Source organism: Sipha flava, unplaced genomic scaffold (genome assembly GCF_003268045.1).
Source record: "Sipha flava isolate LNK unplaced genomic scaffold, YSA_version1 130_pilon_pilon, whole genome shotgun sequence".
NCBI lineage: Eukaryota > Metazoa > Arthropoda > Insecta > Hemiptera > Aphididae > Sipha > Sipha flava.
In genome coordinates, this window is record NW_020271756.1 from 1,173,976 (window position 1) to 1,190,210 (window position 16,235).

Sequence of the window (16,235 nt, forward strand, 5' to 3'; positions counted from 1 at the left end):
CTAAGCAATAATAATACGTATTATTAGATATTGTTATTTATATATGTTTATGTAATGACCAATTATAATCAAATAGATTATCAATAATTGATTCATCTAATGCTCTTATGATTTTGTTGGCATTATTTGCAGTATGAAGAGCTTTACAGACAAATAAAAATGAATTACTAAGACCAAAATCATGGAAGTTTCAGTCGATTTGACATTTGACGAATCTTTGGTTTTACACGTGCTAACGTGTCCACGGAAAAATACTATTTCTAACAGTGACAATTTACAATTGAGTTGATGGTCGGGTGAAATTGATATAAACAACGTTCAAGTCTGTAGCAGTGGTTATAATATAATCTGGAGTTTTCGAAAAGTGATTTGTTTTTGTCGTAATGTTACAACAATAGGTATTGTGTAAAAAAAAAAAATTAAATCTTAGTACTTTATAATCTTTTCGACGAACATATTATTTCATGATGTATTATTTTCTTGGTATATTGATGTATAGTGTAATATATCGTATCGATAATCGTATCGCGTTGTTATAATCAATGGCAACACTAATTCAACGTGCAATAGTGCACGGCCATTGTAATCGATCTTTTCCTTTCTTCCATCCCGCACCACCAACAAAAATGCGATTTCAACCCACGTGTGGTGGCGTGCAATAATGCGACCACATTTATCGTTATTATTTGTATTATAACATTCGCCGAGTAATGAGCATGGGATGAACAGCGCGTGTTGGTTGGGAGAGGAGTTGGTCGCGAAACCGCGAAAACAATGGTTGTCGATCGGTCGGCGGCACCTAACCGGCAGGAATTTCGTTTTTGTCTAGCCACGGCCGGCGAGAACGACGTGGAATTTGAAAATTTTCCCTGCGTCGGGGTGGGGACCGCGTAATGTTTGTAATGTATGCGTTTTCACGGTCGAAGGAATGATTCACGATGTTGTCTGAGCCGCCGTCGCCGCCCCCTGGCGGTCACCGTAGCGTTCCCCGGCCGCTGCTTTATCCCCACCGCCGGCCGGTGTCGATTGCGCGGCCGCAGAGACGGGAGCAGTTACCGTGTTGGAATGGGTGTTTTCCGGGTTTCCGGTTTTTAACGGTGACGGAAAACCGGACGGGAGGCATTTGCAACGCCCGTCCGTCAGGACTCGTCGGTCGGCCGGTTGCCGGGATCGGAAAAAGTCGCGAGAAACATGGTGGCCGCGTGCGCGGCGTACGAATACACATTTACGCGCACACACACACCGCTCGGGCGGCATCGGTACTACGGCGCGCACAGCTGTTTCCCGCCATAACGCAGTTCATTGTGTTGGTGTACGTACGTGCATCGGTTACGCGCGCGCGCCATTTTTTTTTTTCGTCCGTACCGCCGTCACCGCGCCGAAAACGCCGATTAACTGCGCGCGGCCCGACGGAATACTCGCATCCGTCACACGCCGTCCCGTTCGTGTCGTGCCGCCGGTGTGCGTGCGTAACGCGCTATACTTTTTTATTTACAACGCGCGTTCGCGTGTGGTCAAAACAATAATAACCATATACCGATGATGTACAACACGTATTAATCGATTGTGGATAATTGATTAGCAACACGTTTGCGGTACGATTACGGTCACCGTCGGTCGTCGGACGCAACAGCATTTCACCGGCGTCGTCGTAACGCGATTAGCAAATACTATTTTAACCGATCGTTGGCGGGCACCTCTAGAAATTCGCCGGCAGACGCGAAACCCAGAAATAAAAAAATATCTACAACACCCGTCGTACGCAGCGAGCGCGTTGGCGGCGTGTTCAGTGCCGTGTTAGTTTCCCCGGATCTATTCAAAAGGAACATGGACACGGCAATAACTATAAGATCGGGAGATCGGTTCGACGATTTGCAACAATATGACCACGAGGATTTGAACTATTGCAGGTGAGTGAATTCGACCGTAATAATTATTGTCGCCAGCGTCGTGGTAAAAATTCCGAACGCAAACATCCGTTGAACTCTCCATCCGATTTCGCGTGCATGCCGTGTGCACCGTGCGTAATGTGTTCGGTCGTGTATATCTCGTGGTGCCTGTGCGTGTTGTACACGCCCGTCAGCTGTTGTGATTGAGATCTTTATCACCATTCGCGAACGGCGAGGGAAAAAAATAACAAAACGTTCTCGATAAATCGTAATCGACAATAACCTACATTTATGGTCTGTAATCGCGATACGGGCTTGTTATGGAATTCATGCGTTCGCATGAACCTATAATTGATCATTATTTCTGAAACGATTAATTATTAACATTATGACCGCGGTAAATAATATTTCTCAGTTCGTATAATGTCGGGTAACGTTATCTCGTCGCCGCGGGACGTGATGTTTTCGCATCGCGGTCGGCGACGGGCGCACGTGAAATATGCCTAAACGGACGCGTGAACGTGATATCGTTTGAATTTTTTTTATTCTCTCGGTCTTTACTCTCTCATGGTACAGCGTTCGGTTATTTCGACTGTGGAACCAGCGCGGCAGATGGTTGCCGGTATCCAGCTGTTGGGCCAGCTGTCCTCCCCTATTGTTGTTGTCCCCACCCGCCACCGACCGAACCGGCAACCGGTTTGTGTGCGCGCGTCATCTCACAGCTGTCAAAACGACGACTGCGTGTAGCACAACCACTCGTATTTGTGTAACAACGTATTTCTGCGTTTCGATTATTTTTTTTTTCTTATCTTTTTCTGTTCGGTATTTACGTCTTATGGTATGCGGCCGCAGTGGCTGTCGGCTGCACGCAAGTAGGCCACGCGACGGATTCTCAGGAGGCCTTCGCGGAAGGCCATTTACGCTAGCCGGTCGTCTGCTGCGGTTGACGGCGCGCGCGCTCGCACGCAAACGATGCCGCCCGTTCCGTCTGGAGGTCACGGCGTCGCCGGGACGCGCGTGTTCGCCGCCGTTTACAGCTGACGGACCGAGATAATATTTTGTTCAGAACGAAACGGGCACATTGGTCGTCGGTGGGTGGGTGGGTGCAGGGGAAGGAGCTAGACGGTGATTATTTATGGCGAAGAACCGATAAACCACAAGGACACCGGCGGCGTGATAGAAAGAATGATAGAAAATAACTAACCGACTATTTGTCCGAGAAGACGAAGAGTGTGTGTGTGCAAATTGTGCCGAAACAGAAACCGAATTATTACCCCGTGGCTTACAACTGCTTGCGAATTCTGTTTACGATTCGTCGACGTATTTACGTAGTATGTGCGTAATTACCACAACGGTTAGTGGACTTACCGCGTGATAGCCATTTTTCGTTTTAAATTTATCCTCTTAGTCACACACGTGTGAGTCACCAACGACTTCGGGAATATAGGTTTTTAAGTTTGAATTCGTTTTTCGACACTATAATTTTTTTTAAATTTATTTATCGACAAGTATGACGTGACTCGTATTTATGTAATATGCTTTTATACGTAGAGGTTACCTATTTATTATTCGGTTGCACGTTTTTTTTTCTTTTTTTTGTGCTCCGTCTTGTAAATTACTTAAACTATTGTCTACACGTACACCCATACATGCCTGTACATCGGAGATTTTTACAAGATTAAAATAAATCATTGTAGTTTGGCGTCGAACAATAACTTACTTTGGTATTTTCATTTGAAAATGGTCGATAATTGTAATTCATAAATAGTTATATTTGGTTATATATTTTACGAATCGAGCCTCTTTACCGAAAATATAATAATACATTATTTATTTTATAATATTTTCATTATATGCGAATTCCATACTTATATTTTAAACTTGTATTTGATTTCGTTGAAAACTGTATAACTAAGAACTGCTAGAAAAACCAACTGTGTAGAATTTTGTTGTAAAAAATATTTATAATACAGTGTAAATGTAAATGTTGGGTGAATTTGAGCAACTGTTTTGGAAAAAAAAGGTTTGATTGTTATGCTGAAAACGCTTTATTGTAATGAGCGTGTTTAGACAATAGAAAATTGTAGAACAAGTGTTTTAAAAAAATTAACGTGCTATAACGATATTTATTTTAGACATAATGAAAACCTATTTTTAATGCTGAAGATTGAATTATTTATTTCACAATTAATTGGGTAATTTTACATTGAACTTTCAATTTTCATGTTAAATTGGTGAATATTTTAAATTTGAAGTATTATAAATTTAAAATTGTTGTCATAATTCAATATAATTCAAATAAATACTAAATTTTTACACCTATATTACATATGCATAATACTTTTCCATACTTTATTAAATCCATTAATCGTACCAAAATCGAACAATTTGTTTTTATAATTATTTCACCTGATTGTATCATTTGTATATTATGTGTATACAATTAAGATTTTCTTTGGTATATAGTTATTTTGAATATTTGTTGATTGCAAAAATTGTAAAAATAAATTATTTATTTTCTATGTTGCCTCACCCTCCCATCATTGCATGATGGTGCATTGTGACGCCGTTCATTGTCGTATGTTCGTGTTGCACGTTTTTCGAAAATAACCCTAAATATTTGATTAACAGTTATTGCAGCCACCTGCTCTGGCACTTAATCGTGTTGCGATCAAAAGAGAATAAAATACTGTAAAATGATTTCCTCCAAAAAAAAAATTGAACAATGTATAGCTGTCGGCTAAATATTATTTTACTAACGTAAAATATATGTTTTAATTTCGGTTCATTTGTGGTACTTTGTTATTACTATTTAAACGAAAGAAAAATATGTCAATGAAATGACAAATATAGTTTACTCGAATCTAGTGTTGTCTTTGGTGGGTGGTTACAAATGCTGTGTCAAGACTCCTCGTCCGTCTTACTGTTTAAGTCAGACTTTTCTCGAAATATTCATTTGCTGGTATTATATTATCCGAGTAGACATTTTTTTTTTCATTCTTTTTCTCTCTTTTTCTATTACGTTATGCACTCGACATGTTATTTCTTCTCGTAATTGTTCGTCTTTGTTGTTCGGGTTCTTATTTTACTCAATTCAAACAATGACAATCACCCTTGGAACTGGAGTGATCGTTAGGACACTTCATGAAATTTTGGAGGGGAAAACGATAATAACCCATTGGCGTCGGCCAAGACGGTATGTTTAGGCTACCTACAACGCAATTTAAATTGCTAAATAATGACGTTTTGTTCGCGCGCGCGCACCTGTCGTGTCTCATATAATTATAATTAAACTTGTGTTCGTTAATTGCGCTGTTCTTTGATGTGAATAACGGCCGTTCAAAATACGAAATAGTTGTACGTAGTAATCACTACGTGCGTTGTGCGTTGTTTGCAATCGCTCGAATATTAATTTTTTTTTTTTGCATGTACATTTACTATAATATTATAATATAACACCGAATAGTGTGGATGAATGAAAATATTGTTTTGATTTATTTATTTTTGTTCCCTCGTAGTTTAACAAACGCTTCTGAAGAAGGTGTTGATTCACCACCGGCTGGACTCACGCCCATTGTGGTGGGCCACAGGACTCCCCAGATGAGTGCTACCATGGAGCACGAGAAACGGTTACGTCGGGAGATCGCCAACTCGAACGAGAGGCGCCGAATGCAGTCGATAAACGCGGGTTTTCAAAATCTGCGGACCCTCATTCCGCACCACGAGGGCGAGAAACTGAGCAAGGTGAGAATCGCGCACTACCATCAGTCCACTTACGTATACGATAATAGAAATAATTATATTGAAACGAATAGACGTACGCTATTACAATATCATATTTAAAACCGAGGTTGAATTCGATAACCCGAGAATCTGGATGGGGCATTAAAAAACAGAGTAGTGTTAATATTTTGTTAAACTTCATTATTTGTGCTTTGTTCGTCGGTGCAATGATGCTTATCTCGAAGGGAACCGAAATTTCCGGTCATTGCGACTTAAACGTTTAATTTAAAGTTCGTTATCAGTGGTGCACGTCTTGGGATGTAACCCCCTTGTAATTATTGCATATTGCATTTTTTATGATTAAAGTAAAGGCATGGAAACATAATATGTTTATCATCCAAATAGATTATAGTACAAGAATAAATAACTTCGTAGTAAAAGACGACGAATTGCAACATTTTCATTGACAAAATTCATACAAGTATTTTTAAACGGATTACAATACGTTAATTATGGTAAACATCGTGATTTTTTTTTTTTTTTTGACGTTAAACGAATCGGATCGTAATCTGCATTAAAAACGATTAAACCCCCGTCATTCGAAATGCTTGCGCCGGCCACCGATGGTCGTATCGGCTGTTCGTCCCGTCCCGAGTTGTCGTTATCGTCGGATTTTTATTATTAATTTTTTTCTTTCCCCCCCACTCTCGTCGCGATTTGTGTACATGATGATGATCATCATCTTGATCATCCGTAGTCGCAATGCGCGAGTACACGCACACACACACATACCCACTCAAACGCACACACGCGCTCGCGTTACACACGTAATACGCGCGACGATTTCATTCATCGAACCACAGCGGTCGAGGCGCACGTACACACTCGCACGCACAGGATTACGTACGCGTTCGTAACGTTCCATGTGTTTGTGCGCGCGGCATGAGACACTCGTGGGGCCACGGTATGGGTGCCGCCCGTCGTACAGCCGTACGGCGGCCGCAGCCAGTCGTCAGCTGTTTGTCTTTCGGCTTATTGCACGGTCCCGTCCCACCTCGTCTCCCGTGCGTGTACGTGCGTGCGTGCATGTGTACAACGTGATGTTAGTGCGCGCCGTTCGTAGTTACACACCGTGCTCGTCGTCGAACGTAACCGTGTACGAAGCGTAGCAGCTGCCGCCGTTGGTCGCACGCACGCACGCACGCACACGTTCACGTTCATTTGCACACACACAGCTGACGAACGCGCGTCGGCTGTGGCAGTTATGTAGCGTAACCCCCCTCTAGCCACCCGCCCCATTGTCTCGAACCGAACGTTTCCACGCCGATCGAACATTGATGCCAACCTAAATGAGACGATAGTGAATATTTAAACTACCGGCGTCGTCAACGCGCTTACTACATCTCGGCTGCGACGGCCAGGTATTGCGCTGTAAACACTATTTTAATCGTTAACGTTGTGCTCGGCTCGCGGTTTCGGTCACGGCGAACGTCGTCGTCCTCCGCGGCGTGGTAGACCGTCGCCGGTGTCGGATACCTGCAGCGGCACCCGTCGTCGCCGGCCAGTTCAACGCACTCGTTGTCCTTCACGCCTGTAGTGCGCGTCTTGCGTCCCCCGTGCGTTTTGTACTCGCCGCCGCGGCCCCGGTCTGTTCTCGGAATCGACGGGTTTTTTTTTTTGTTTTTTTTTTACTGGTTTTATTTTTAAATATATTTTCTTTTCTTTTCCCTTTCCCTTCTCCGCCCTCTCCGTGTACCGCGTTGCATCCATTATTGTTGTTGTCTCTCCCGCACTCGTTCGCGTCAACGTGTAGAACGCATAATAATGATTACGCAGTAGGTACGCCCAAGTAATAATAATAATAATAGTCATAACAACAACGACCAAGCAGCAGTTCCGTATTAACCGACACGGTCGTCCGCGTACGAGAAAATCACGTCTATAAATAGGCAATTCATAGGAATTAGAAAAAGTGGCTACACGCGACTGTTTCCGCGGCTGTTGTTTAGCATATTATTATCGTAGTGCACTGCGTATACCGCAAACTGACCTACGCCATCTGGTGACGTGATTCTAGTTTGTGTGCGTGTGTGTACGTCTCGCGACTAACCCGTTTTATGGTTTCTATCATTTCGTTTGAAAAAAAGAAAAAAAGTATATATATATAAATGAAGGAAACTACTGCTTCTTCGAAGTCCCGCCACTCGGACCGTATTGCGTTTCGGGAGGGAGCCGGCGTGATATGTAGCTCGCACGGGAGGGATTGGTATATGCTTTGAGCAGCAGCATCAGCGGGGCCGCTACACGGGGTGGTCGCCGGTAGACGCCCCACGCGTTATCGCCTCGCGACAATATCGATCCCGACGGGCGAGCTGACGTCAGCGACCGTACGCTTGCGCCTGTTACGTGACGTCAGCCACTACCGCGCCCGATCGCGATGTTTTCCGCGGGTGTATCGACCTCGTGCGCTATCCCGCGTTGTTTTACGAAATATTTTTCCAAAATTTTAAGTCTCCCTATTTTACTCTCTCTCTCACTCTCACTCTCTCGGCCAATCCATCCGCACGGAACCCAGAGATTTCCAATGCCCTGTCTGGTTACCGTGGTAACGCGGCATATATTCGTACCTCGTGCTGTCGAATTGCCGCGTTCGCGCTCCTCAGGTTTTAATGAACGGTTAAAACCGTAGAGTACACGCCGCCAACATGCCGCGCCGTAGTATTGTATACTACTAAATTACTACTCTTACTACAAGTGGAACTACTACTGTTTGAATCACTTTGTTTTTTCTTTCTGTTTTATCGTTGCATTGCCTGACCGGGGTTAGGACTGCTCTGCTTTTCTATTGGTCCACCAGAATTTATTGCACCGATTATACTAAACAATCATTAATTACTCATTTGATTCCGGTCCATAACCTGAGTAGGAACTGTTCATGCCAGTAATTAATTCTCAGATTAGCCTTTGGCTAATCTCGTATGACTGACGGCATTGGATTGTCCTATCTCAAACACTCTTCTTCCTCCCTAGTGCTTAAGATTTGTGTTACTACTCTACCACTCTCCAGTACCCAATACTTGCTTCAAGATGGGTATAATCATTCTCGTAGTGTTGTGCTCACCCACCCACTTTTCAGCTTTCTTGTCCACCTATCGCATATAAAAACGTTATCTATTACGTCATAAGCTAGAAATTCTGGTCTTGCCCTCGGGAAAACCTCTGAAGATATGCTGAAAGCACCCTTATCCAGCTGGAAATTGCGTTAAGTGGTTTGACACTATATAGTCGGTTAATCCAGCCACATAAAATGAGTATAATTAGCTTCGCTTAACAATAAATACCTATATACTCGTAGTTTTGTAAAATCAACGAGGAGCACTCTACAGGGTCGCATATACAGCTACTTAGGTATTATAGATGTCAGCAATTAATTTTTTATATGCCTTGAACCTCTAAGAAGTGAGAAAAATTTATCGTTGTTTCTAGAGCTTTTCGTGCATTCCATTTGAATGTGCTCGTTGAACCCAAGGTTGGATTAAGCTGAATTTTCAAGTAATTAATGTGTTCTTTGGGTTTCAATGATCTTCTTAAAGCACGAAAAATAGACATCCATTTTCACAATAGTCATCTTCATGATCGCTGCAGTTTTGCTCACTGATTTCATCAATCCATTACTATTTATGTTATCACTAACTAGTTCGAATGTAATCTTCATCTTAGTACTAACTTCGACTTGTTCCAACTACTGGAACGAGGTCTGCAAACTTGAGTGTCTAAATTTAATTTAGGAGAATTTGACTGTTCTCTATTGAGCTCCGTGTGAATCTACCATCCATAAATTACATCATACATTCTCAATTTATACTGATAGTTTCAAGACTATACTGTATTAATCACTGTACTCGGGCCAGTTGCTTTTATTTTAGAAGTTTGGGTGTTAGTGAACTCTACCATGTTACCAATTGTGATTGGTTCAATGATCTCTTGACTCTAGTGGCTTTTATTACGCTGCTAAGAGCTGAGTGAGGAACGGTAAACTAGTTCTTGCTATAATTTGACCAATCTTTTCATTACTAGCTTGTAAGATAGCCCCATGGATCGTTGCCCATCAGCTGACATAAATGCTTCCCAAGAGTTTTGAGCTTTTTTATGGGTTAATCTCAATTTTTTTAGCATATTCCTGGCTATCTGTTCTAGTTTTTTTTTCATGACGAATCTTCCGCATTTCCTATGCTTTCAGGAGAATCGTCTTGCTGTAAATGAAATGTTACACACATTGGAAATTTCTTATAATTGTCATTTTTTTCCTCCTTAGTAAGATGGAAGTAAGATTTTGATGGGCATTAAGCAGTCGCAAACTATTAATATTTACCAAAGTAAAGTAATCCTATCTCAGGTCTGGCAATACAAGAATAAATAAATAAAAAACTGCTCCAGCTTCGGTCTGCTAATCTATTATTATAGCGAGTACATGAGTATGCGTTATTATAATTTTACAATGGGTATAATTTACGGTTGACCCGTTGTCATATTTTTTAAGTACGTTTTTAAACAATTATTATATTATTTGCGAGCTGTGTATACCGTGTATAATATAGTATGTACTTGCTGCATACGTTCGGTAACTGGGTACGAGCACGAGAGCAAAATACGTTCTCGGAACGCATTCTTCAGCTGACTGGTTCACAGTCGCGTCTTCGGTCTCGGTATGGTTTTACGCGTTTAAAACGTACGTGTACGTCGTATGTACGTCGTATGTGCGTGCATGCGTTCTGCCGGAGAGAAAGTTGCGCGCGGGAATTGACCGACAGGAAATGACTCAGACGCTGGCGGTAGATTTTCATTTAACGCATTGCCGCATATGGATAACCAGGCTCTCGGGTCAACCGGCAACTATATATATATATATATATATATATATACGTATAAAATAACACGCACATTCCTATGGTGACGGCGGCGGCTATTCACATCGTATTTTACGTATACGCTTGCGGTATGTACAATGTGCGCGTGTACAGTGTAGTAATGTACGGTTTGTATCGTCGAAACTCTATTCACAACAAACTTGACGGTACTTTGAAAAAATGTCGTTAAATAGAATAAACATTTTTTTTACTTAAAAATACGTTTTTACTCTATACGAAGCATATGCCAATAATAACTGTATATAAAATGTATAATAATAATAATAATTAGTGATGGGTTGGACCCTGATTTTTAAAATCGAACCGAACTTGAACCGAACTTTAAATTATATTTTCGAACTCGAACTGAACCGAACTTTCATATTTTCTACCGAACCGAACCGAACCTATTATGATTTTAAGTCGAATTCGAACTCAATACTTTTTGTCATGTACATTGTACAAATTACAAATTAAATCAACCATAATTATTAATTACTATTGTATTTTAAGTTTTCGTAACACCTATTCAAAATTTTAACTTTTAAGTCTAAGTAAATGTATTATTTACAATACATTTATATTTTAGATAATTTTTTATTATTATTTTTCAAAACCAGTATTGTGCTCTCTCGTGTTGTCTTGTAGCTTATAAAATATTCATTGAGTATTGAATGTAATATGACAATATAATCTGTACATTTTAATAATATATAAAAAAAATAGTAATGATAACTATAATTCACAAATATAGAATGATTAGTAGAATTTATAATGTAAGATGTAAGTTGTAAACATGTTTTTATTAACAGCACAGTCGCGGTATCAAAATATATTTTAACCTCTATATTAAATATAATAAAAACAAAAATATCTAATTTATGAATGTAGATACACTGCCGCCTCTATTGGTGATAAACAACTTATTAATGTTTTGGTCGGCGGAGGGTGGATGTGTAACATGCGACTGGAAAAATAACATTATTATTATTATAAATAATGTATAACGTGTCCTTTAAAGATTATCACTTTCTATTGTCAATGGTCTAATTATTTCTTAATAATCATTATCAATTTTTATTTTTCAAAAATAACTTTTGAAGAATTGTACAAATATTTGGTTTTCGAACTATCGTCGTGGCCAGTGTGTCTGGTTCGACAAATATTTTCAAGTTCGATTTTCGAACAGTATAAGATGCTTGATAGTTTGGTTCGATTTTTTTCATGCCGAGTTCGAATTTCGAACCGAACCACCGAACATCAAGGGTTTGGTTCGGTTCGAGATTCGAACAGTTTGACCAATAATATATTTCACGGTAATATAAAAAATATGGTATTAATATGTATTAGTGTAGATATATGATGATCCACGGCGATAGCAGTTAGTTTTCTAAATTTTATTTCATCATATATTTCGTATATAATTAAAAAAACATTATAAAATACATTCGTTTATTAGAAACACTTTTTAATGAAAATGTTATGGTTCCATAGAAAATTCGTTGCGTAAAGTGTTTTGTTAAATAGAGGTTTGACTGTATGAACGAACTAAACATTTAATATTTTTCTGCGCTGACGAATGTATGACGTGTGCTACCATTCACGTGTCGCGTGTATGTGTATTCACTGAAATAAAAACAATAAAAATAATGATTATAATGTTATATATTACATTATGTCATGGCTTTGGTTGTACGGTGTTTGATTTTCGGTCAATAAAGGTATCCAAAGTGGCCAAATACAATTAAACGTCAGTCACCGGATTCGAATTTTTAGTTTCTGTTAACTTTGTGGCTTTTTTGGTGTAGGTGAGCCTTTATCGGCATACAGCACGAGATGTGGTACAAAACAAATTTTTAAAACTGTCATATTTTGTCACTGTCATAACGTTACATATCCACATCTATATTATATTTATTTCTTAAGAAATATTAATACGTTAATTTAGGAAGTATAAATACGTTAATTTTATTTACTTTAGAAAAATGTCATTGTTATATTTAACTCGAAGAGTTTAATTAAATTGTAATTTATTTATTTGATTTGAAACACAATAAGATTTATAATCATTTTTAGAATTCGACTGGTCTAAATATCAAGGATAACCCAAAATTGTTGATAATTTATCCTACTCTAATCAAAATATTTCTTTAGTATTCTAGTGTATGTTATGATAAATTGTTAAACTATGCTTTTTTTTATTATATTCTAATTATAACTATAAATGCTACTTTGAGGATGCTATTAATGTTGAAATCTGTAATCAATTATTATCAGAAGCATTTTTACCATTCATAAACTTCAAACTATATTGGGTACCTAAATAATATATTATTTATATTAATGCTCGGAGTCTTTCTCAAGTTATAAACAATAGTTTTAAATAAAATTTCTATTGAATTTAGCTCCTGGATTAAAATAATGTAATTGCTCTATTTGATTCTGATTTATGAATTATTTAACATACATTTTATTTTGTATGTTTGTATTGTTACAAATCATACCAATTGTTTAAATTATGTTGTAATTATTATCCATAGATATTCAAAATATTTTACTTTTAAGGTTTGCACTTTGAACGGGTTGTGTGATTGTATTTTATGTTTGTTTTTATTTTTGTGTGGTTAGAAATTCAAATAAAATAAATTGAAATACTTAATCTATTGAAGGTATAAAGGTATGCATCAGGGCCATTGGTTTTTTGAGGAATATGAAACGAGTGTGCTCAGATTTATTCAAAAGTCCTTTAATTCTTTATATCTAAAATCCTGGTGAGAAAAGTATTTAAAACTTTAAAAACTTCTTTTTAGTACACAATTGTTGCATTTTATTAGTATATGGTTTCATGATGTAAACCTTGAATATAATTTTATACCATTCGGAAAGTTTTTTTCAAATGTACTTCTATTTTGTTTAAATTATTTTTTTAAAATATTTATGTAAATATTAAATATCTTAATAACATGGCATACTACGTCATTTTTATTTTTAAATAAAGCAAGCTAAACATTTTTGTACATTTTTCCATTAATGTAAACATTTTTGACAATATATTCAATTATTATTTTTAAAATAGTTATGATTATTTCACGTGAGCTAATTCAATTATATTTTTAGTATTTAACTGGTTTTTGAGCTGAAAAATAATAACTTTTAATGTGTATAACTTTATAGTGATCCATGCCACCAGGATATCTATCTATAATAGGATTTTTTTTTGAACTAAGTATTTTATTTCTCAAATATTTATTTTTTTCACACACATAAAAAATAGTTTTAACTGTATATTTTAAAATACTTTTTTTTACAGATAACTGAATTTAATGATGGGCCATGCGATGGTAACATAATGAGTCATTAATTATTATTTTTATGTTCTAGTTTTAAATACGATAATTTATTCAATTTAATATTTTTATGAATGTAATTCGAGCATTATATTAATTATATTCATTACTTTAGTACAAGATGCATAATTTTTATTACTCTGTTGTACCACATTATGTATTATTATGTATTCCGTTGAAAAATGTGTTGATAAATAATGTGTTTCAGTAAGCATTGATTTATTTTTTTTATTATTTGGTCCGTAGATGTTCATCAAGAAAAATACATGTAATACTCATAAAACGCGTTAGACGTATTTATATTTCAGTTGCATTACTACATCAGACGGAGTTTACTTTGTAAACTGCACTGCACAGTTATTTTTCGTTATTTAATGAATCGTATCAAATTAAAAAAGTCTGTTTGTTTTTTTGGAAATACCTATAGGGTTTATTTTCTTGACAAAAAGATCTAATGGTTGTTATTTGGGTTATCTATGTCTAGAAAGATTGTTAATTGTACAAATCGATAGCTGTTGTTGTCATGTGTGCGGAATAAATAATATGCTGTTGAGAGACGTGATGCAGCTGATTAGCAGGGGATGGTTTGTCAAAACTATATTCAAACACATTAAAACTAAGTTTTTTAGATCCTCGTTGGCTGTTTGAATTTTAAGGAAGTTATAATTAAATTATTAATTAATTTTAATTCACTATTAAACTTGTATGAATAGTTTGTATTATTATTGTGTACTTATATTATTTTGGTTTAGTACACCTAATTGGTTCGGAAACGTTAAAATACTACGAACCGTATACGGATCCGGAATTTCCGTTTTCGGATTTTTTCGATCGAATTGAATGTTGTTCCTAGCACTAGGATTGCGGGATTGGTTATAGCGTTTTTGTCGCGTTTCGCGCCTAATATCCACACAGTTTTTTGCGTGCCAACCTTGGGGGCCAGCGGCATCGGCAGCCGCCCTTCAAGAATTCAACACGTGGACCCGTTTACGCGTCCCTCAAGAGAGCTACAGTGTTTACGTTTTCGGGGACGATGTCACGTGCTATCGTGACGGTGGTGAGCGGCCAGTTGTACCCCTCGCACATCCTCGAAATACGGGCGTGGCACCGTCGCCGCATTTACGCACACACACATTATTATTATTATCGTATTATCGCTCTGTGTATTGTACGCAATGCACGCATCAGAATCGTAAAATAATAATATTAGTAGTAGTTGTAGTATACATGATGGGAAGGGTAGTGAGGATGCCGGTACAGGAACACATGCGTCGTGAGGAGTATTCGGAGTAGAAGAGGAACATTGACGTAGAACATTTCCGTGTACTCGGTGCTGTTCTACGCGTGTGTGTAGTACGGCGTTGCGCGCTAAGGGCGCGGGTCCGTGCGAGTACGCATAGAGAACAATCGCGCTCGTAGTGCGGCGGCGGCGGCGGCTCACTCGGATGACGTGCGTAAAGCCGCGTGGCGTGTACGTCGTGTGTTGTAGTAACACGCCGTCGACGAGACGGGCTAGGGGGTTTTTATTGATCCGTCTGCGCCGCCGTCGTCTCGCTCCGGCGACGGCTGCTTCACCACCCGTTCCTATCTCTACGGCGTTGTTTTTAAGGGCGTGGTCCGGTCTTTCGAAGGAGGGTTGCAAAAAAAAAAAAAAAAATAATAATAATAAATAAATAAAATTAAATTAAAAAATAGAAAGAAAAAAAGCCATTTTCGGTATTCATTAATTACGACGCCTCTCTACCGCTATCGCTGACGTCGACGTCGACGAATGATCGATCAAGTCACGTGCGCCAAACATATTTTGCCGTCGTTACTTGATTGATGATTAATATTCGTAACGTGAGTTTCCCCCGGATTCTCGGGATAAATGAAAATTGAAAAAAAGTAAAATTAAATTAAAGGGGTCTTCTTTCCTACTGCCTGCTGCCGCCCTCCACGTGTACGTATCAACCGCGCACCGTTGTAATATATTTATTTTGAAACCTCGTTTCTACTTAGGTGAATATGGTTTCGCGGTAAACGATTTTTCTATATAGTTTGTAAACTAATTTAGATATAATTTTAATACATATGTCTTGCAATTTTTTTTCCGGTATAATCGATTCAATCGTATATTGTATCTATAATATGTGTTAAAAGAAAACGTGTGACTTTCTTGGTTAAAAAGTATTTAACCCAATCGTATGTAAACAATATATCCGTGTTAGCGTGTTGTTATTTATAAACTCTTGATCATGGGTTTCTTAGTCATTTTTTATGGATAGCGCTTTTGTTGTTAGCTAATGATTTTCACCTCTGAAAAATATAATTTTTTTTATTTTCATTATATGAATGCTTTTAGTGTAAATCATTAGGAACACTTAGTT

General features: G+C 38.2%; 1 protein-coding gene across 1 annotated transcript in view; it reads left to right on the forward strand.

The window, feature by feature from the left end:
- The first annotated feature begins 1,099 nt into the window (after nt 1-1,099).
- Nucleotides 1,100-16,235, forward strand: part of LOC112694492 (transcription factor AP-4) — a 34,308-nt gene continuing 19,172 nt past the window's right edge. Inside the window, exons 1-2 of the mRNA XM_025569968.1 lie at nt 1,100-1,910; nt 5,408-5,633. Coding sequence (XP_025425753.1) covers nt 1,828-1,910; nt 5,408-5,633 — 309 coding nt within the window. The 5' untranslated portion in view covers nt 1,100-1,827. The remainder of the gene's footprint in view (nt 1,911-5,407; nt 5,634-16,235) is intronic.